At 42.5% G+C, this 20,548-nt stretch overlaps 2 protein-coding genes across 3 annotated transcripts; one reads left to right on the plus strand and one right to left on the minus strand.

Annotated features, from left to right (window-relative positions):
- The first annotated feature begins 346 nt into the window (after positions 1-346).
- On the plus strand, positions 347-20,060 carry ncf1 (neutrophil cytosolic factor 1). The gene is made up of 11 exons (XM_061086615.1): positions 347-483; positions 720-800; positions 939-1,014; positions 2,168-2,333; positions 12,632-12,690; positions 12,780-12,902; positions 15,991-16,098; positions 16,170-16,287; positions 17,135-17,248; positions 19,018-19,193; positions 19,280-20,060. Exons 1-11 carry the CDS (start codon positions 412-414, stop codon positions 19,438-19,440), a joined length of 1,254 nt encoding a protein of 417 aa, XP_060942598.1. The 5' UTR covers positions 347-411; the 3' UTR covers positions 19,441-20,060.
- LOC133020014 (sterile alpha motif domain-containing protein 3-like) lies at positions 2,797-6,327 on the minus strand. Of its 2 annotated transcripts, none has more exons than XM_061086614.1 (4): positions 5,200-6,327; positions 4,872-5,030; positions 4,630-4,725; positions 2,797-3,900 (listed from the first exon to the last, which is right to left on the minus strand). In XM_061086614.1, exons 1-4 carry the CDS (start codon positions 6,172-6,174, stop codon positions 3,859-3,861), a joined length of 1,272 nt encoding a protein of 423 aa, XP_060942597.1. In that variant the 5' UTR covers positions 6,175-6,327; the 3' UTR covers positions 2,797-3,858. The 2 variants fall into 2 exon arrangements, with proteins under 2 accessions (XP_060942597.1, XP_060942595.1); XM_061086612.1 differs by having other exon boundaries at positions 2,797-3,907.
- Positions 20,061-20,548: the final 488 nt, after the last annotated feature.

A 20,548-nucleotide genomic window follows, 5' to 3' on the forward strand; every position in this document is an offset into this window, starting at 1 on the left:
TGACCTATGACCTTTAACCGGGAAAGAGTTTTGGACCCATGACGACCACAAGCCCTGAAGGTCAGTGTTTGGCAACACACACATGCATGCATACGCACACACACACACACACACACACGCACACACACACGCACACGCACACACACACACACACACACACACACACACACACAGTTGCTATAGGGATTGTAAAATGTTGTCCTGAGGTGTGTGGTCAGGCTGGATGAGGTCATGACGGTGATTCCCCCTTTTGAGAAACACCTCAAAGGGAAATTCTTACTTTCACATCTACAGTTTCCTGCTTCAGATGTCGGTTTACACATACATACATACACATAAAGAGGAAGTACATTACACACAGAGTATATAAGCCAGTCGAGTGCTGCTTCTCACTCACTCCTCACTCTCATCATGGAGAAGATCTACATCCGACATGTGGAGCTGCTGGGCTTCGAGAAGCGAGACTTCCCCACGGTACACTACGTAAGTCTCAAATCCATCAGCTGCAGTTTGTCTCCTTTCATCAGACCAGGAGGATTTGTGTCACATTTGGGAAAGTTGTGGTGAAAAGACAAACACTTGAACAGTAAAACATCATGTGTTATTGACTTTATATTGCTATATTGGATCTTTATTTTATATGCCCAGGTTTTAATCTGAGATATTTAATATAACCAGCAGTTTGGCTCAGTTGACCCTGGATGTTGTTGTTCCTGCAGGTTTACCTTCTGATGGTGAAGTGGAGCGACCTCTCAGAGAAGGTGATCTACAGGACGTACCCGGAGATCCACACCTTACACGTGGGTTCCTGCACCACACAACACAAACTCTGATTATTCATAATCCTACAAATGATCTAATCCAGAGGCCTGAAATAAAATTAATATAAAAAGCTATTTGAGTCTGTACTGATGTTGTTCTGTTTATGTGTGTCACAGAAATCCCTGAAGGAGATGTTTCCCATCGAGGCTGGTCAAATCGAGAAGAGGGACAGGATCATTCCTTCATTACCATGTAAACACACAAGACTCCTCACCTTCTTTATATGTAGATGTCACATTCTCACATCTTCTACTTTGTGGTTTTGACTGGAACCTTCAGTGCCGACTGAAGCTGTTTTCAGACCTGAGCAGCAGGTGAAATCCAGAGTTTGTGTTTCACAGCTGAACAACTTTCTGCTCAGACTCGTTCAGCATCAGATCCTCCTCTGCTGACGAGCCTGACGAGCTGTGATTGGTCCGCTGGCTGATCCGCATGAGGCGTTTCAGTCCCTCTGGTCCGGTCACGTTCTTTCAGGAAGCACCTGTGGTTGTTTACGACTTCTCTTTTCTCAGTTTGTCGAAACACACGAACAAACTGAAATCACTGAGTCGAAATGATCTGAAGCTACAAGAGAAGAAAAGAAACGCTGCTGTGATTGAACATGCTCAAAGACCACCAGGTGTCTGAGTGTTTAACAGACAGATCACTCTCTGTTCCTGTTCAGGTTCTCATGAAAACAGAACTCAGAATTTCCACATTTCCACCTTCTGAAATCTGAATTACAAAACATATATTGCAGAAGAAGAAGCTGCGCTGATGCAACAGTGAACGACCTGCACAGGTTTGGAAATGTCCTGAAAGTCACATGAGCAGAGTGACAGGAAAGAGGTTGTTGAGTCAAAGTGAGAAGAAGTTGGTCTTCAGCAATGATTTTAATGTTCCACTGGGTCTGAGTGGTTCTGGAATGCAGAGTTCGCTGTCCCAGGGATTAGACACAGCCGACGGGACATTCAGAGCTCGAGGGAGAAGGAATCAAATAAATGGTGGCAGCACATTTCAATCTTAACATCGTCACATTGAATCAGTAATTCTGTTAGTGTAAAGCCTTCGAATGAATGGACGCATCAAATCACATTTTCTGAACATTAATCTACAAATTCCAAAATTTTTAAATTTGAAATAAGCTTCTGTTATTTTGATTCGGCTGCTTTGTTGTCATATGTTGATGATGATGATCATTGGTCCTGTTTGTCTTGTACGTGATGTTTAATGAATCGTTCTCTCGGCTCCGACTCCACTGGAAACCTGTGTGTAAGTCACATGATATTCTTCTCACCTGGTCTCTGTTGACCATGTGGTGTTTGTGTGTTTGTGTGTTTGTGTGTTTGTGTGTTTGTGTCGTCAGCGCCGCGCTGGGTGGACTCTCAGAAGTCGACAGAAACCAGACAGAGCACCTTGTCCGACTACTGCCAGTCGCTCATCAACCTGCCGCCTCACATCTCCCGCTGCACTCTGCTCAGCGACTTCTACCGAGTCCGACCAGAGGACGAGAACCCACCAGCACCCAACACGTCAGTACACACACACACACACACACACCACACACACACACCCACACACACACACTAAAGGCCTACACTGTAAAAAAAGAAAAGTTGACTCAACTTAAAAAAGTAAAGCAACCAGCTGCAACGCTTTTTTGAGTTGACCTAACTTAAGGGCTTGTGAGTTGTGTCAAATTAAATAATTAAGTTCACTCAAAATGTTATATAGAGTAGCTTTGAATGGTGATGTTCTGTTAGACTAACTTAACATCTCCATTCAGAGCTACTCAAATCTACAAGTTAGGAATACTAGATTATATGCATGCTAATGATTTGAAAACATACATCAACAGAACTGGATAGTTTCAGTCGAGAGAACTTAAGCTTAAACTTGAAATGCTTAGTTAACTCAACTTTGCTGCCCATGAGTTGAGCTAACTCAAGTTTACTCTATTCATACTGTTGTGGAAATTCAATAATAACAGCAAAATTCTATAAATAATCTGTTTATTAAGAACACAGGGGTTAACATTATATACATCCAATAACTACAAAAAAGGCAACATTGAAATTGCAGCAGCAGCGATACTTAAGTGAACTTGGTATCATTATACAATTATTTTCAAAGATAGATATGTAAACACATAACAAAGTGCAGAACCAGCTCTCAATACTTTAGCTATAATATAGAAAACAGTATGATGACACTATGAATCACAAAACATGTGTTAGTCAGATACTTGAGGAAACCACTGGCCAAACCCAGCAGTGAAGAAAGTGCATCCATAAAAAAAATATGTAACAAGACACAAACATGTTAGGAGATGTAGATAACCAAATCCAGCACTTAGTAAACACTAACTTCCAATGGGAACATGGGATTCGTAGCAACACTACACAAACTTGTGTAGCTACTACTGAACTTAAAAACATTTTGAGGAATAAAGTGACATGTCTATAGAAAGCGCATCCATAAAAACGTGTAACAAGACACAAACGTGTTTAGTTGCAGAGATAAACAAATCCAGCAGTTAGTAAACACTAACTTCAAATGGGAACATGTGATTTGTGTGGCTACTACTGAACTTAAAAACATATTTTGAGGAATAAAGTGACATGTCTATGTGCGCAAGTGTTCATGGTGGCAGGCTTCTTTAACAAGTTTTTTTTCAGCGCCTGAACACAGGCAGAGCAATCTGTGCAGAGGTTTATAAAAAAATACACAAACTACACAAACTTGTGTAGTTATCACTGAACTTAAGAACTTGTGTCATGGTATTGGGCTACTTTAACAAGTTGTTTTTCAGAGCCTGAACACGGGCAGAACACTCTGTGCCAAGGTTCATAAAAATCTTTTGAAGGGCCTCAAAAGTGTACTTCAATCCTTTGGGGTAGTCCAGGTTGAGGTTGTAGATGCATCCAAAGAGAAGTACAATGGCTGTACTGATGTCAGAGATGTTATCCACAACGACCTTTTCCTCGATGACAAGGGCAATGTTGACTGTTCTGGGCATTGAGTGAGCTCTCCCAACATCATCTTCAACAATGGTGACTATGCCAAGTTGAACACCTGCAACGGACGTTTCCTCCGAGTCTGTATCCTAGAGAAAACAAACAGACATTACTTAAATTTTTAATGTTTTCATCACCACATTTATAAATAAATTATATGCCCCTGCCCATGAGTAAAGTGACATGCGCCTTTATGAGTTAAACTTTGAGTGCAAGTGACCACTGTTCAAAATATGAAGAAATTTCCTAACGACAAATTTAAGATACATTAAAAAATACATTTTGTAAGGCCACCAGATTAATTTTGACCACCCAGATGTCATCAGTTAATCCATGTGAAGGGATAATTTGTGCGAAATCTGGCATTTTTTTCTAAAGGTGCTCATAAAATTCTGCTGGTGTGCAGTTTAAAAGGTGTGGGATAATCCTTTGATTCCATAAGTGTTAACAATCCAAAAAGGATGGACAATATCTCACCCTGACAGTGCATATAAAATCGGCCACAATCCAAACACAAAGACTTGCAGCAAAATTTACTGATTTAAGTTTTTTTTTAGGTCAACCCTCATAGATTACCTCTTGATAATGGGTTTTTACTTTTATTGTTAAAGATTTCAGCCTTAATTAGGGATAATTACTTATATTACATTAAAGGGAATATAAATAAGTTGTTTTATTGCATATTACTATCAAATGAATGTTTTTGCTCCCTAATCAGAGATGTACTGGCCCCTTGTATATTTATATTGGCCCAGCTATTAAAAAAAATGGAAGAAAAAAACTTCAATGGTATAAACCGAAGTATTCTTACCAGACATGTCTTCAGGACGTTGCCTGGATTCTCCCTCAAATAGAGAGGTAGACCTCGTAGAGCTGTGGCCTTCCTTTGTGCAAGCACATCGGTTGTCTGAAAGACACAAATAAAGTTAAAAAAAATATACCATGGCCTGAAAATAAAATCACACCACACCTATTCACAATTTATGTTAATGTCTGTTTGCAATGTGAAAATGCACTCTCAGAAAACCTTAATTTATCTCCTACTTGCATTACCTGTTCATCAAGGTTGTCAAGGAGGGCCTTTAAGTCCTTTCCTTGTGTCCCGCTACGTGTTCTATAAAGCTTTATCAGGTTTGAGGCGTGTGCATCCAAAGATGTCAAGAAGGTCTTCTTTAGATCCACTTGAGTGATTCTAAAAAACTCAGCATATATCTAAGAGAGGAGAAATAACAGTATTAGTGTTAATACAGACTCCAATTACAGAAGGTGCCCACATTGTAGTTATAAACTAAAAGGGTTTGCTACATCCGGAAGCTGAGCAGAATGGTGGAATTTGTAGAGCATTCAGGACATTACACATTATAAAAAAAATAAATCTTACCTGTTCTTCCAAAAACAATGCTGGCCACTTCTCCAACACATCAGCAATAGGCGGTTCTTCCTCCACAATACCCTTCCTGCGTAGGGAAAAAGTAGCTTCCATTTTCGATTCGATCAGGGTCTTGTTTGGAAGTCTTTTCAGAACTTCCTCCTGTATTAATTTCCTTTCCCTCTCTTGTGATTCGTCAGTCTGCCCTTCAGGATTGTCTGGAAGAAAGTTCACTTCACACCTTCTGGCTTTCTTTAGACACCTGGTCACCTCTGCATTTTTTCTTTGGTTAACCCGGACTTCATTACAGCCTGCCATCCGTAGCTTTTGGCGGTAGTTGCCAAGCTTATATCTAATGCTCATGGCCCAGCTGTGAAATCCAGTTCCAACTCCTGGGTCAGCAAGAGATGGGTGTTTCTCAATAAGTGCAGCAGCAACTGATTCAATTTCTTGAGTCTTTGGGTAGGCCTTGTAGGAAAACATTGCCTGAGCTAGGTTGTCCAGGATGTCCATTTTCATTTCCCTTGGTACAGTGAGAAGTACTCCACTTTCCTTGAACAAAGCATCCCCGTTAGAAAGCCTCAGTGCAACATCAAATGAAAAGACTGGAATTGGGAATGGAGATGGCCAGTTCTCTGCACTCTCACGCCGCCTAAGCTGTACGGACGAACCCTGGGCTGCACTGGTGGATGGAGATGACATGCTATCAGAATCCAGTCCAGAAAAGGTAGAGGTAGAAGCCGGTGATTCTGTTGGGATGAAGGATTTCAGGATCTTCAATACAGCTCTTTCTGGAGGAAGCTCTCTAATGTCTGTCAAATTACACAGTTCATTTCCAAAGTCAGGGTCCTCGAACTGAATTAAAAAGTCGCCTTCGAGTTGAAGTCTTTCTGTAAGAATCCCCTTCAATTGTTCGAGAGACTCGAGGTCTTCTGAAATATCCAATCTTCTGATGTTATCAGGGGAAATGACAACACGTAGCAGCATGATCTGAAAAAAAAACGTATAAGAACGCCATAGCAAGGTCACAAAATACACAGGACAGTTCTGAGCATGTCTTTAACACCTTAGAATGTGTCTCCAGTGACTTCACCGGGACCATATACATACACATCTTTGCTTTTGTTTTGAACAACTGACATTTGGGGCAACCCAATATCATAATTTATCAATTTATATTTCAAAATACACATAAAGAATATCAAATAAGGTAGTTTTTGCACATAACTGTTTAGAACACAGTGTTTCCTTTGTACATCTGAACCAGCATTTCAAACACAACTACAATTGGTCCCAAAATCTAGCTTTCAGTGAAGGAGGAACCTCTTCAGGGAGATGATTATCTTTCCCCCGACAGCATAAGACGTTAGGGGAGTGTTATCATTCAGGTCTTCTGGCTCAACTATTTCTAGGTCAGCATTTTCAGACACCTCGTAACACCTTAGATGTTGAATATACCACGAAGAAAGCTTCCTGCACAAGAAGGAAACCGTGTTACTTTGGGAATGAACAATAATATTAACAAGTTTCAAGAACTCTGGTAAGCCACTGCATTCCCCTGCACACAAAACCATGCCTTCACTGTAGCGGGTTCCATGCAAATGTACATCTGAAGCAAGGGACAACACTGAGAGGTGCGGGTATTTGTTTTTTACTGCACTCCTCTGTGGGATGTCCAAGCTAAATGAGCTAACTGTTTTAATATTTTGCACTGACAAGGGAGGTGAAAAGAGGCTTGGACCATCTAGGTAATGGGCCATTGTTAGCTGGTGCTTGTTTGCAAGTGTGAGGAGAATATTTTTGAAGTTGTGGACATCATGCACAATCTTTTTGAAAGAACTGTGCTTGGCCTCAAATCTCATGGTCCATAAGTCTATTAATGGACCAAAGCATCGAATCAAGTGGGGATAGTGCTCCACAAAGTGGTGTTTTGGTCTTAATCTCAGGTCCGGAAAGGTTTCTCTGAACAACTCCCTGTGGTCAGTAATCTTCCTTTCAAGGAAAGCCAAGATGGCATCTGAAAAGTATGCTGATGCAATCAACTCAACTATCTCTTTCAGGTCCATCAAGATCTCCCAAGAGGCTTCATTCTCTGGTACAAGATTACCAATCATTAAGGGCAGTAGCCGCAGCAAAGTCCAATTCTCATGCCCATTCCCACCTATTATTGCCTTTGAAAAGCTGGCCTTGGATATTCTTTGGGGCCTGTTTACTTTGTCAGAGTCCTTATATGGGAAATTACTAATGCGGCTGTTGAGAATATCAAGACTAAAGTAACTTCTTGAGATCAGTTCTTTCAGACAAATAGATAACTCAAAAGGGACAATTCCTTCAAATAAGTCATGGAGAATATCTGGTGGGAATCCAGTAATAGGATGAAAGTAAGACAGGTGTTTACTTAGGACACATTCAGCTTTGACACCAAGAACACTTTTAACGCCAGTCTCCATTAACTCAGCTACAGTAGAGTTGTGTTGCTCAACAGTTCTCAACTCAAAGTGGCTGCTAGATTTAGTCTGTATATCCTTTTTGTTGACAAGGCAAAACCTGCAAAGATTGTCCACTATAAAGCTTTCTTGGAAACCCGCTAAACCATGAGCTCCAAGGTTGTCAGCACATACACAGAGAACTGTTCCCCTTACATGTGAATTAAGGGATTTGACGAATACACCTTCTTGCTCTATACGGCCTATATCCTTGAGAAGTGGAGTGAAAAATTTTTCAAACCCAAATTCTTTCACGTCAACACTTTTCCCAAGCAGCGCAAGTTGTATTGATGGAAGAGTTGAACGGAATTTAGCAGGTAAGTTTTGGAGCACCCAGTATACTGCTGTTATCTTGTGTATTTTCCTTGAAGTACCTAGTGGATTACAGACTTCCAAGTCATCTATGTAAAGACCTAGCGAAATGCAGTTTCTCTGGCCACCTAAAAGTTTGTTCAGTTTGTAATAGTGCCCATTCCGAAAAGATCTATATTGTCCGGGTAGGCAGTCGTCGTCAAAAACCACTTTTTCTAAGACATCTGGTCTGTTGAGCAAAACTTCAAGGACTTCAAACAATGAAACATACACAAAAGTGTTCTGATGTTGTCTATCGTAAAGATACTCAACAGGATCAATAACTTTAAAATGTTCTTTATAATATTTAATCCTTCGATATTCTGTTGAGAGAACGCCCTTTTCTGATGTTGCCAGAAGATAAGGGTTAGTGTTGTATATTAAGTCTGAAATGCGCTCTGTTAGTTCTTCTGCAACAGACTCATCAGTACAACTTGGAAAGGTTTTAAGAACGTCTCTGATTGATTGCTTGGCTGTAAATTTGGAGAGTGACACAACATCAGTAAAACCACTTATAATTTGCTGAGTTGCACTTTTAGAAATATGTAAAACAGTTTGCATGTAGAGAAATAAGGATGCAAGTTTGTGTTCAACTGTAGAACTTTCTGCAGGTTCTACGTATGAGCGGCTCTCTGCCTCCGAAGGATGCTGTTGAACATTGATCTCAGGTGGAAATTCTTCCTCTTGTTCTGATGGATTAGATGGTTGAGGTGTTGAGGATGTTACAGATGCTCGGAAATCAGTAAGGTTGTAGGATTTATGCCTCCTGCTTATATGACTACTGAAGGTTGAAAGCACAGTACTTGTGAATTCACAGTCTTTGAAAGGACAATAAACAGTCACATGCTGCCTCAAATGAGTCTTTAGATGGGCTATGTATTTCTTTGGGGCACAGATGTCTTTAAAGTCACACAATTGACAAAAAAAGGTGACTTCTACTTCAGTTTTTCTGGACTTTGTGTGTACTCTTGAAAGGTGGCATTTTAACCCACCGCTTGTTTTGAAAGTGCAGCAGCAGTCAGTGTACAGGCACGGCAGTGGCCAGAAGCGTCCCCGGTAGTGGCAAAGTCGGTAATGCTTGAGGAGAATATCCTGATTAGGGTGCGAGAACTTGCACTCCTTACACTGCATCCAAATCCTGTGAAACAAAGAAAACACATTTAGTTTATGAGTTTAACACCACCCAAATGAACAAACTCAATTTGGCTGAGGCAGAGGTAGGCAACCTTTACATCAAAAGAACCATTTTGCCCCCTCTTCGCCCAAATAAAATTTGTCTGGAGCTGAGAAACATATTTGATAAGAAAGCTAATAAAGTTATACTATACTAAACAGTGTTAATTTCGTTGACGATAACGAAAAAATTCGTTAACGCCCCTTTTCCCATGACTAAGACGAGACGAAGACGTAACGAAATGGATCTTTGAAAATAAAAACTATGACGAAATCTATTTTATTTTCGTTAACGAGACGAAAATGTTGGCGGTTGACTAAGTCACAACAATTTTTAAAAACATAATCGTATCAGGCCGTCATGAAGTACCCGGAGCGGCGAGTGTGTGTGTCTGTGTGTGTGTGCGTGTGCTGCCAGACAGCGCACCGGTCCCGAGGCTCCGCCCCCGCGCACTCGCTCAGAGAGACAGTGAGATCAGAGCTCGTTCATGTGAAGCAGGCCGGTCACTGACTCCCCGGCTGCTTCTTAACTATGGAAACAGTGAAAACACAGAGTTCCTCTGGTCTCAGCTGCTCTGAGATCAGCGCTGCAGCTTCTGGATCAGAGCAGAAGCTGCAGTTGGTTTCTACCGAGCTTCAGTTTCCTCCTCCGCTCTGATCTGCTTGCACTTTTTGTTTTCACATTTCGCCAACTAAAATATATAGGCTGCAGCTATATGTTTTTATTTATTTCAAAATAGGGTACTTCTTATTTCATACATTTCCCACAAATATGGGGATGACTCAAATAACCCTACATAGTTCTGCGTTTAATTTATTTCAAAGTAGGTCTACACTTGCCTGTGTATTTTCTTCTCCTCTTCATAAGCATTTGGTGTTTCCCTTTGTTGTAACAGGTAAAAATAAATAAAATGTCAACAGTTTTCTTTATTGTTGTTCATAAATGCAATAATCTACAGATTAGTATAGTATAACTTTATATAAAATTTTATCAGCTTTGTTATCAAATATGTTTTGCGGCTCCAGACAAATTTTATTTGGGGGAAGAGGGGGCCAAATGGCTCTTTTGATAGTAAAGGTTGCCGACCCCTGCTATAGACCTATAAGAGGGACATCTAATGGACAACCTAAGTACTGCAAGCTAGACTAGTACGCAGTTGTAGACACAACACAGGGGGTCCCTGGACCTGAGAAGGGAAGATAAGGAGTTTAATGTGGCTATTAAATGTGACTAAAACTAGACTAAAATGTAATTTGTTTTCGTCGACTAAAACTAGACTAAAATGTAATTTGTTTTCGTCGACTAAAACTGGACTAAAATGTAATTTGTTTTCGTCGACTAAAACTAAGAAGGATAAAAATGACTAAAACTAGACTAAAACTAATATGCATTTTCGTCAAAAGACTAAGACTAAATCAAAAATAGCTGCCAAAATTAACACTGATACTAAACTGTTTTGTTGCATTTATGAGTTATAGAACAATAAAGAACTGTTGACTTTTATAGCTATTTTTACCTGTTACAAAGGAAAACACCAAACTCGTATGAAGAGAAGAAAAATACAGAGGCAAGTGTAGGTGTACTTTGAAATAAATTAAACACAGAACTATGTAGGGCTATTTGAGTTACATTTCCCCATATTTGTGGGAAATGTATGAAATAAGTAGTTATTTTGAAATAAATAACACGTGAACGAGCTCTGTATGAAAGCTTAATTGTTAAATTCACTGTTATGCTAAGATTCAAACAGAAAAGACACCAACGGACGACACATACCCCAGTATACACAAGGAGAAGATCATCAAAATTTACCATTATTTTATTGATAACTCAACTTAACACGTTGTTAGTTTATAAACGTAGCACGGTGGTTTGGGTGGGGTTGGTCTACAGATAGCTTAAAGTTAGCAAACATGTGGCTTTCACGGGTAGCTTAAAGTTAGGCAGCACGTGGTTTGCACATGTAGCTGAAAGTTAGCAAACATGTGGCTTTCACGGGTAGCTTAAAGCTAGCCAGCACGTGGTTTTCACGGGTAGCTAACAGGTAGATTATATGGATAGCTTACACATGTAGTTTTGCAAACGTTGTGAATCTTTGCATTAGAAAGACAACGGGTCGCAGAATAACCAGTAAAACAGCGGCGGGAGTCTTACCTAGTTAGTGCTGGAAGAAAGTGAGGAGGACACGCAGCCGTAGGACATGCGGTCGGAGGACACCAGGCGACAAAACTTGCGGTCGGAGGACACCAGGCGAGAAAACTTGCGGTTGGAGGATATCAAGCGGCGAAACTTCCGGTCGGAGGATAACAGGCGGCGAAACTTGCGATAGAAGGACGTGCATCTGATCAACTACACCCAACTTGTCCGGACAAGCCCACTCTACCTGAGAGCGCTGGCTTCTCTAAACACGAGTGCGCAGTGACACTGACTACGTCATGACGTCGCCCTCCGGACGCGGAAGCCACGCTGAAGCGCCGTGCAGCGCTTGCTCCAACATTAACCAACATTGTCCCAACATTAGTCTTTTTTTTCACTGCACTTCTCCACTTCAATTATTAATTTAATGTCATCCATGTTTAAGAACTTCTCCGCTGTTTGCTCCGTTAAATGTCGGCTGTCGAGGGTAAATTACGTATTCTCCACTCAAGCCTATGTGGAGAATACGTAGCCCCCACTCTCTCTTTTTATCTTTATCACTGCTTGTGGCTGCAGTGGATGGGCAAAGGGGGACATTTAGTAATGTGGCTTCTGCGTCGGTGTGATCCCGGCGTTACGGGGCTGAACATCTAAATAAAGAAATCTGAACATGCTATATATATATATATATATATATATTTTATATGTGTGTGTAAATGTGTATAATAATAATACAAGACATAAATATATATGTTCACATATGTATATATGTATATATGTTTGTTTGTGTGTGTGTGTTTATATATACATATCTAAGTAGATATATTCCATATATAAATGCATTCATATCATTCAATCTGAACTTATAGTTGCATCCCGGAGCTGGCTAAGCAATATTTGAAGTTTCCTCAACTTAAAATGTTCAGTTGACTGCACTACTTATTTGTAAACTTGAAACTTTGGGTTTGCCCAACATTTAAAAAAAAAATTTGCTCACTCAACTTTTAAAAATAAGTTAGACCAATGCTTTTGAAGTTGGGCTTTTTACAGTGTAACCCTAACACTAAACCTGATTCTTACTCTAAAACCAAGTCTTAACCCGCAAACAGCCAACTGAATTTGTGAGGACCAGACAAAATGTCTTCACAATGATGGTATTGAACCAATATTGGCCTCATACCTATAGATATACACACACACACACACACACACACACACACACACACACACACACACACACACACACACACACACACACACACATGATGGAGTGATGCATGTGAGAAATGATCCACAGGCAGAAGAGAAACGAGACGTTTGTGGTCTCCAGAGAGTTGGCTCGAGGACAAGCTTCAGGTAAGAGACATTCTTTCCACAAACACCTCAATCGCCCCTAGTGGATGACTGCAGTATAGGTCATACCCCCCCCCCCCTCTTTGCCTCAGAGATCTCCGGCCCCCTCATACTCGACACCTACCGGGTGATCGCAGACTTCCCCAAGACGTCCAAGTACGAGATCGAGCTGCGAACCGGCGACTTGGTGGAGATCGTGGACAAAAACCAGAACGGTGAGAAAAGATCGTCTCCAAACTTTCTTCACTTCACAAACAACTTATTTTAGATTCAAGCTGAAAGTTGATCACTTTAAACTGTAAAGACCAAATGACAAATTAAAAACATTCTTCAGTTCAAGGGAAACTGTATAATCATAATAATCATAACAACAGAAACACGCATTAAAGAACACAATAGAGGAAAGCACAATAAGGAAATAGGTTTGATTGTAACTGTCCTCTGGGTTAGGAAGAGGAAGCGTGTGAAGTGTGTTTGACCTCTGAGACGAGTCTGCTCCTGAGTCTCTGTGGTTCTGCTTCCTGAGTATCTGTGGTTCTGCTCCTAAGTCTCTGTGGTCCTGGTCCTGAGTGTCTGTGGTCCTGCTCCTGAGTCTCTGGTTCTGCTCCGGAGTCTCTGGTTCTGCTCCTGAGTCTCTGTGGTCCTGGTCCTGAGTGTCTGTGGTCCTGCTCCTGAGTCTCTGGTTCTGCTCCGGAGTCTCTGGTTCTGCTCCTGAGTCTCTGTGGTCCTGGTCCTGAGTGTCTGTGGTCCTGGTCCTGAGTGTCTGTGGTCCTGCTCCTGAGTCTCTGGTTCTGCTCCTGAGTCTCTGTGGTCCTGGTCCTGAGTCTCTGTGGTTCTGCTCCTGAGTCTCTGTGGTCCTGCTCCTGAGTCTCTGGTTCTGCTCCTGAGTCTCTGTGGTCCTGGTCCTGAGTCTCGGTGGTTCTGCTCCTGAGTCTCTGTGGTCCTGGTCCTGAGTCTCTGTGGTCCTGCTCCTGAGTCTCTGTGGTTCTGCTCCTGAGTCTCTCTGGTTCTGCTCCTGAGTCTCTGTGGTCCTGGTCCTGAGTCTCTGTGGTTCTGCTCCTGAGTCTCTGTGGTCCTGCTCCTGAGTCTCTGGTTCTGCTCCTGAGTCTCTGTGGTCCTGGTCCTGAGTCTCGGTGGTTCTGCTCCTGAGTCTCTGTGGTCCTGGTCCTGAGTCTCTGTGGTCCTGGTCCTGAGTCTCTGTGGTTCTGCCCCATGAGTCTCTGTGGTTCTGCTCCTGAGTCTCTGTGGTTCTGCTCCTGAGTCTCTGAGGTTCTGCTCCTGAGTCTTGGTGGTTCTGCTCCTGAGTCTCTGTGGTCCTGGTCCTGAGTCTCTGTGGTTCTGCTCCTGAGTCTCTGTGGTCCTGGTCCTGAGTCTCTGTGGTCCTGGTCCTGAGTCTCTGTGGTTCTGAGTCTCTGGTTCTGCTCCTGAGTCTATGTGGTCCTGGTCCTGAGTCTCTGAGGTTCTGCTCCTGAGTCTCTGAGGTTCTGCTCCTGAGTCTCGGTGGTCCTGCTCCTAAGTCTCGGTGGTTCTGCTCCTGAGTCTCGGTGGTTCTGCTCCTGAGTCTCTGTGGTTCTGCTTCCTGAGTCTCTGTGGTTCTGAGTCTCTGGTTCTGCTCCTGAGTCTCTGGTTCTGCTCCTGAGTCTATGGTTCTTCTCCTGAGTCTCTGGTTCTGCTCCTGAGTCTCTGTGGTTCTGCTCCTGAGTCTCTAGTTCTGCTCCTGAGTCTCTGGTTCTGCTCCTGAGTCTCTGTGGTTCTGAGTCTCTGGTTCTGCTCCTGAGTCTCTGGTTCTGCTCCTGAGTCTATGGTTCTTCTCCTGAGTCTCTGGTTCTGCTCCTGAGTCTCTGTGGTTCTGCTCCTGAGTCTCTAGTTCTGCTCCTGAGTCTCTGGTTCTGCTCCTGAGTCTCTGTGGTTCTGAGTCTCTGTGGTTCTGCTCCTGAGTCTCGTGGTTCTGCTCCTGAGTCTCGGTGGTTCTGCTCCTGAGTCTCTGTGGTTCTGAGTCTCTGTGGTTCTGCTCCTGAGTCTCTGTGGTCCTGGTCCTGAGTCTCTGTGGTCCTGGTCCTGAGTCTCTGTGGTTCTGAGTCTCTGGTTCTGCTCCTGAGTCTATGTGGTCCTGGTCCTGAGTCTCTGAGGTTCTGCTCCTGAGTCTCTGAGGTTCTGCTCCTGAGTCTCGGTGGTCCTGCTCCTAAGTCTCGGTGGTTCTGCTCCTGAGTCTCGGTGGTTCTGCTCCTGAGTCTCTGTGGTTCTGCTTCCTGAGTCTCTGTGGTTCTGAGTCTCTGGTTCTGCTCCTGAGTCTCTGGTTCTGCTCCTGAGTCTATGGTTCTTCTCCTGAGTCTCTGGTTCTGCTCCTGAGTCTCTGTGGTTCTGCTCCTGAGTCTCTAGTTCTGCTCCTGAGTCTCTGGTTCTGCTCCTGAGTCTCTGTGGTTCTGAGTCTCTGGTTCTGCTCCTGAGTCTCTGGTTCTGCTCCTGAGTCTATGGTTCTTCTCCTGAGTCTCTGGTTCTGCTCCTGAGTCTCTGTGGTTCTGCTCCTGAGTCTCTAGTTATGCTCCTGAGTCTCTGGTTCTGCTCCTGAGTCTCTGTGGTTCTGAGTCTCTGTGGTTCTGCTCCTGAGTCTCGTGGTTCTGCTCCTGAGTCTCGGTGGTTCTGCTCCTGAGTCTCTGTGGTTCTGAGTCTCTGTGGTTCTGCTCCTCAGGCTGGTGGTTCTGCTCCTGAGTCTCTGGGGTTCTGCTCATGAGTCTCTGTGGTTTTGCTCCTGAGTCTCTGTGGTTTTGCTCCTGAGTCTCGGTGGTTCTGAGTCTCTGTGGTTCTGCTCCTCAGGCTGGTGGTTCTGCTCCTGAGTCTCTGGGGTTTTGCTCCTGAGTCTCTGTGGTTCTGCTCCTGAGTCTCTGTGGTTCCGCTCCTGAGTCTCTGGTTCTGCACCTGAGTCTCTGTGGTTCTGCTCCTGAGTCTCTGGTTCTGCTCCTGAGTCTCTGTGGTTCTGAGTCTCTGGTTCTGCTCCTGAGTCTCTGGTTCTGCACCTGAGTCTCTGTGGTTCTGCTCCTGAGTCTCTGGTTCTGCTTCTGAGTCTCTGTGGTTCTGAGTCTCTGGTTCTGCTTCTGAGTCTCTGTGGTTCTGAGTCTCTGGTTCTGCTTCTGAGTCTCTGTGGTTCTGAGTCTCAGTGGTTCTGCTCCTGAGTCTCTGTGCTTCTGAGTCTCAGTGGTTCTGCTCCTGAGTCTGTGGTTCTGCTCCTGAGTCTCTGTGGTTCTGCTCTTGAGTCTCTGTGGTTCTGAGTCTCTGTGGTTCTGAGTCTGTGGTTCTGCTCCTCAGGCTGGTGGTTCTGTCAGTGTGACACTAAACGGGGTTGGGCTCCTGCCTCCTACCTGGAGCCTCTGGACCAGCCGGACGAGGCCGAGGACGCGGAGCCGGACTACGAAGGCAGGTTATTGTTTTCATAATTCCACGACCTGTCTTTCTTCATGTAACCCGGCGTTGTGTGGTTCCTGCAGGAGAGCTGTTCGTCGCCGCCCAGGCCTACACGGCCGAGCAGGAGGACGAGGTTTCTCTGGAGCTCGGGGAAACCATCGCGGTGATTCACAAGCTGCTGGACGGCTGGTGGGTCGTCAGGTGGGACTCGTGTTTTCATTTAGAACCAGTTCCACAAACAGCTGGTGATCTGTCAGACCAACTTCACAGCTGGTGGAAGTTCCTTTCTATTCTTAAATATTATAATAAAAGTTGTTTTCTTTCTCAAACTAAATATAATGAATAAGATTATCATTTTTTTTTTTTTTTAATTTTTTAATATTATTTTTATTGGTTTTTAACCATTTTATAATACAAACATTAGAAAAACAAAACAGACAACAAAACAAACAAAACAACAGCAAAAAAGTCCGACCCCAAACTAACAATGAGCACTGCAATATATATCCTTACACATATATATACATATATATATATATATACATACATACACATATACATCCATGTATACACAAACATACTTACATACACAATCAGCAGGATGACAGGATTATCAATTTTAAATCAATTCAAGATTTTGTATTCATCACTTTAACATATTATTGTGATGTTGAAACTTAACACTTTGTATCAAACAGCTTTTCTTATTTATTATAACATTAAAGTTTTCATTCCATTCACTGAAGAGGCTAAGACGACTTCACACTCACCTGCTAGACGACTTTCATTTATATTCTTTCATCAGAGCACTTTAATACTCATCACACACTATAGGGAGTATTGATTCCTCTCAGTTAAAGCCCTGGACGATCAGTCGTCTTCAGGCCCACAAGGTTCCTGTACTTTGGTAAAGTTCTACCTTTAAAAACATTTCTCCAGAACTTCATTTAGACCCTTAGTTCTCTGGCATCTTCCACATATTCTGAATGTTTTTAACTCAACTTAATGTTTAACACTGATTTTGACTCAATGATGCTGTTCTGTACAGAAAAGGAGACGAGACGGGACATTTCCCCTCCATGTTTCTGCAGAAGGCGGGAAAACGTGAGCAACAAGAGGCGAGACGGACAAACCCTCAAGGACAGAAGCTTCCACCTCGCAGGTGAGAGACGTTCAGAAGACGACACTGAGAAATATGTGTCTGTATGTCTTCTTCTCCTTAAACCATTTCAAACATTACAACAGAAAATATGATTCCTGGTTTAAATTACATCTTTAAAATTGTATTTAATATCAAAAACAAATCAGATAAAGTTTCTTCCAGTTTTCAAGAACTAAAAACTGAGAAGTGATCTTTCTATGGGACATTTTATGACATGTTCATTTCCTGTTACCAGGCTGATAACCACGGACGTGCAGGTTAGCACGTCGCTCCTCTGGTGTTTTATTGTGAAACGTCAAACTGACAGGAAGTGACACGTCTCACTCTTTCTCTCTGTTTCAGTTTGTGATTTCATTGAATTCTCTGGATTCAAACATCACAGTTTTCATTCTAACAACATTAATAAGATGTTTGAATAAGATGTGACTTTTATCGGACAGAGCTTCGGCCTGTTTGCAGACGTCTGTTGATGATCATCATCATGTTAAACATATGTTTCTGTTGATTTTCAACCACATAGGTTTATATTAATCGTTTTCCAGAAAGTAAAACTCTGTGAAATTATGATAATGACTCTAACCCCACCCCTTTTTTCAGTAACGAGTAATCCAACGCGTTACTATTTCCAAACCAGTAATCAGATTAAAGTTACTCGTCCAAGTCACTGTGCGTTACTATTTTGTCTACTTTTTGTTACTTGTATTATCATCTTCCGTTACTCGCACCGTCACTCGGACTCCGTCACTCGCTCACATCAACAACCCTTCACTTCCTCATTTCCCCCCCATCCCCAACACAACCAGCCAATGAGGGCCTGACATTCCCAACAACCCCATCCTATTGGTCCAAACAGTCACATGTCCCACCCCGACCCCTTCACTGACCCTCAGGATATCGGAACGCTCCTTAAACACAGTGTTTTACTGAACATACGTCAAATCCAAACATAAACATAAACCCAGTCCGTTACAATATATTAAAATAGTTCAACTTAAAATGTCACGAAATACATTATACGTTGTTGTTGTGTACATTACTGTTAAAAATGCACTTCTAATAAAGTGAGTGTTGGCAAAACCAGTTGTCATTTTTATGTTGAAGAGTGGGGGTGTTGTCGGCAGCTGCTGAATGTAACTAATAAAGTTACTTGTAATCTAACTTAGTTACTTTTAAAATCAAGTAATCTGTAAAGTAACTGTGGCAACACTGATGATAAGTTTCCCTGTATATTCTCCCACATGCACGGACACTGTGATACACAGCTTCACCACTAGATGGGATCTCTACCTAGAGAGTCGGAGCTGGGAGGATGTTCAGAGGATTTGACTGTAGACTGAATATAAACAAAGACAAAACCTCCGTGTTACAGACGGCTCCTCCATCTCCATCTCGGTCGTGTGAGGCTCCTCCCACATCCCAGCTAAGGGAGTGTGGGTGGAGCCCAGGTGACGTCTTTGTAGAAAACTAGCAGCTAGCCACCGGGCGGCTAGACGACTGTGACCACACCCATCTATCACTCAAAGTTACCACAGCCTTAATGTACGATTTGAAGAGAGTTGTCAAAAGGGAAATGAGCCATTGAAACCAAAATCGTTTTAGAACCAGGATGTAAACAATGTAAACATGTTGTGGTCTATAAGGATTGACTCACTTTTGGAGCCAGCATCAAGTGGCCATTCAGGGAACTACTGTTGTTGGCACTTTCACACTGGCTGTTGCTGAGGTCCCTACCCAACCTGTTAACTCACCACTACTTGTTTCCCTCACAGATCCAGCATCAGAAACGCCAAGAGCATTCACAACAGGTCTCGCCAGAAGCTCAGCCAGGACTCCTACCGCAGGAACAGCCGCCGCTACCTGCAGCAGAAGGGGGGGCGCCTCACCGAGCCGGGCAGGAACTCCAAGACCGAGGCCAAGTCTCCCCTGAAGGAGAAGAAGAACCAGGGTAAGGAACAACATCCACTCAGAAACCACGCCTCTGAACACAAGTTGCTTCTACAGCCTGATTGTTTCCTTACTTCTAACGCACAGAGAACATCCCCGAGCGGTCCGGCTCCGGCTCGGAGAGCGAGGTGAAGAGGGAGGCTCCGGCCGTTCCCCCCCGCCCGAGTCCAGAGCTCATCCTGGAGCGCTGCACCGACGACACCCGGAAGAGGCTCAGCATCAAGTCCGGCTCCGACTCCAGCACATGAGCACAGAACACGGAGATGCATCGCAGAATGAAAACAAAATGTATCTGTCTGAGGCTTTTTAATCATTATAAAATACATAAATCTTCAAAAACTCCTCACAAACATATTTAGTCATTTTCACGCTTTGATATATTTTCATGTGGATTAAACAAACAAGGATATAGAATATTAATATCTGGGCTTTAGAGCAGCTGGAAGGTGGATGAAAACAAAATATCTGTCTGAGGCTTTTTAATCATTATAAAATACATAAATCTTCAAAAACTCCTCACAAACATATTTAGTCATTTTCACGCTTTGATATATTTTCATGTGGATTAAACAAACAAGGATATAGAATATTAATATCTGGGCTTTAGAGCAGCTGGAAGGTGGATTTTGTTTCAGACAGAGATAGGCTAACTGTTCCTACAGGTTCCAGTCTTTGTGCTAAGCTATGCTAACCTGCCTTTGGTAGTAGACATGAACAGGCGTCAGTCTCTCATCTGAAATCTGCATATTTCTGAAAATAATGGACTTTTACATGTGAATTCTGCATTGATGTGTTTCAACGCAGAAAATCTGTGGAGCTTTATCTTTATTTATTTTCTTGCATTAATAAAACAAAACGTAAAACCTTGTTCTGTCTGTGTTATTCATGTTTCATGTTCCTAAGGCTGTTATTGATTATTTAGATTATTCATTATGCTTTTCAGAGCGGACGTGCAGAATCGCAGATGTCTGATAAACAGATGATAGACTGACGATCAGAATAGTTTTAATTGTGTTAAGATATAAAATCCTTCTCTTGCTCTGATCAGATCCAGAGCAGTGAGAGGATCATAACGAGTTATGATTAATAACAGAATTACTCTGCTGCAGGTGTGACACGTCGTCAGGTTTCCAGGTTTTGTGCGACTCACGGAGCAGAAGTAGGTCAGAGTGTAAGTAGGTCTGTCTTTAAAAAGCAACACTCAGTCAGAAACGAGGACGAGTCATTTCACTTTTTATATCTTTTATCTTTTATATATTTTTATATAGATATGTTTATGTTTATGTCTAAATAAATGTTAATTTGTATAAATATTAGGAATAAATATGAAGTAAATAGTGAGTAAATATATATTGT

This window comes from Limanda limanda, chromosome 14 (assembly GCF_963576545.1).
Source record: "Limanda limanda chromosome 14, fLimLim1.1, whole genome shotgun sequence".
NCBI lineage: Eukaryota > Metazoa > Chordata > Actinopteri > Pleuronectiformes > Pleuronectidae > Limanda > Limanda limanda.

Coding starts and splice junctions, on each gene's coding strand:
- ncf1 (XM_061086615.1), top strand. CDS start 412: ATGGAGAAGATCTACATCCGACATGTGGAGCTGCTGGGCTTCGAGAAG. Junction 16,099..16,169: donor CGCGGAGCCGGACTACGAAG/GCAGGTTATTGT, acceptor TGGTTCCTGCAG/GAGAGCTGTTCGTCGCCGCC. Junction 17,249..19,017: donor CAGAAGCTTCCACCTCGCAG/GTGAGAGACGTT, acceptor TTTCCCTCACAG/ATCCAGCATCAGAAACGCCA.
- LOC133020014 (XM_061086612.1), bottom strand. CDS start 6,174: ATGCTGCTACGTGTTGTCATTTCCCCTGATAACATCAGAAGATTGGAT. Junction 5,031..5,199: donor CATTGTTTTTGGAAGAACAG/GTAAGATTTATT, acceptor CTCCTCTCTTAG/ATATATGCTGAGTTTTTTAG. Junction 3,908..4,629: donor ACGTCCTGAAGACATGTCTG/GTAAGAATACTT, acceptor TGTTTTCTCTAG/GATACAGACTCGGAGGAAAC.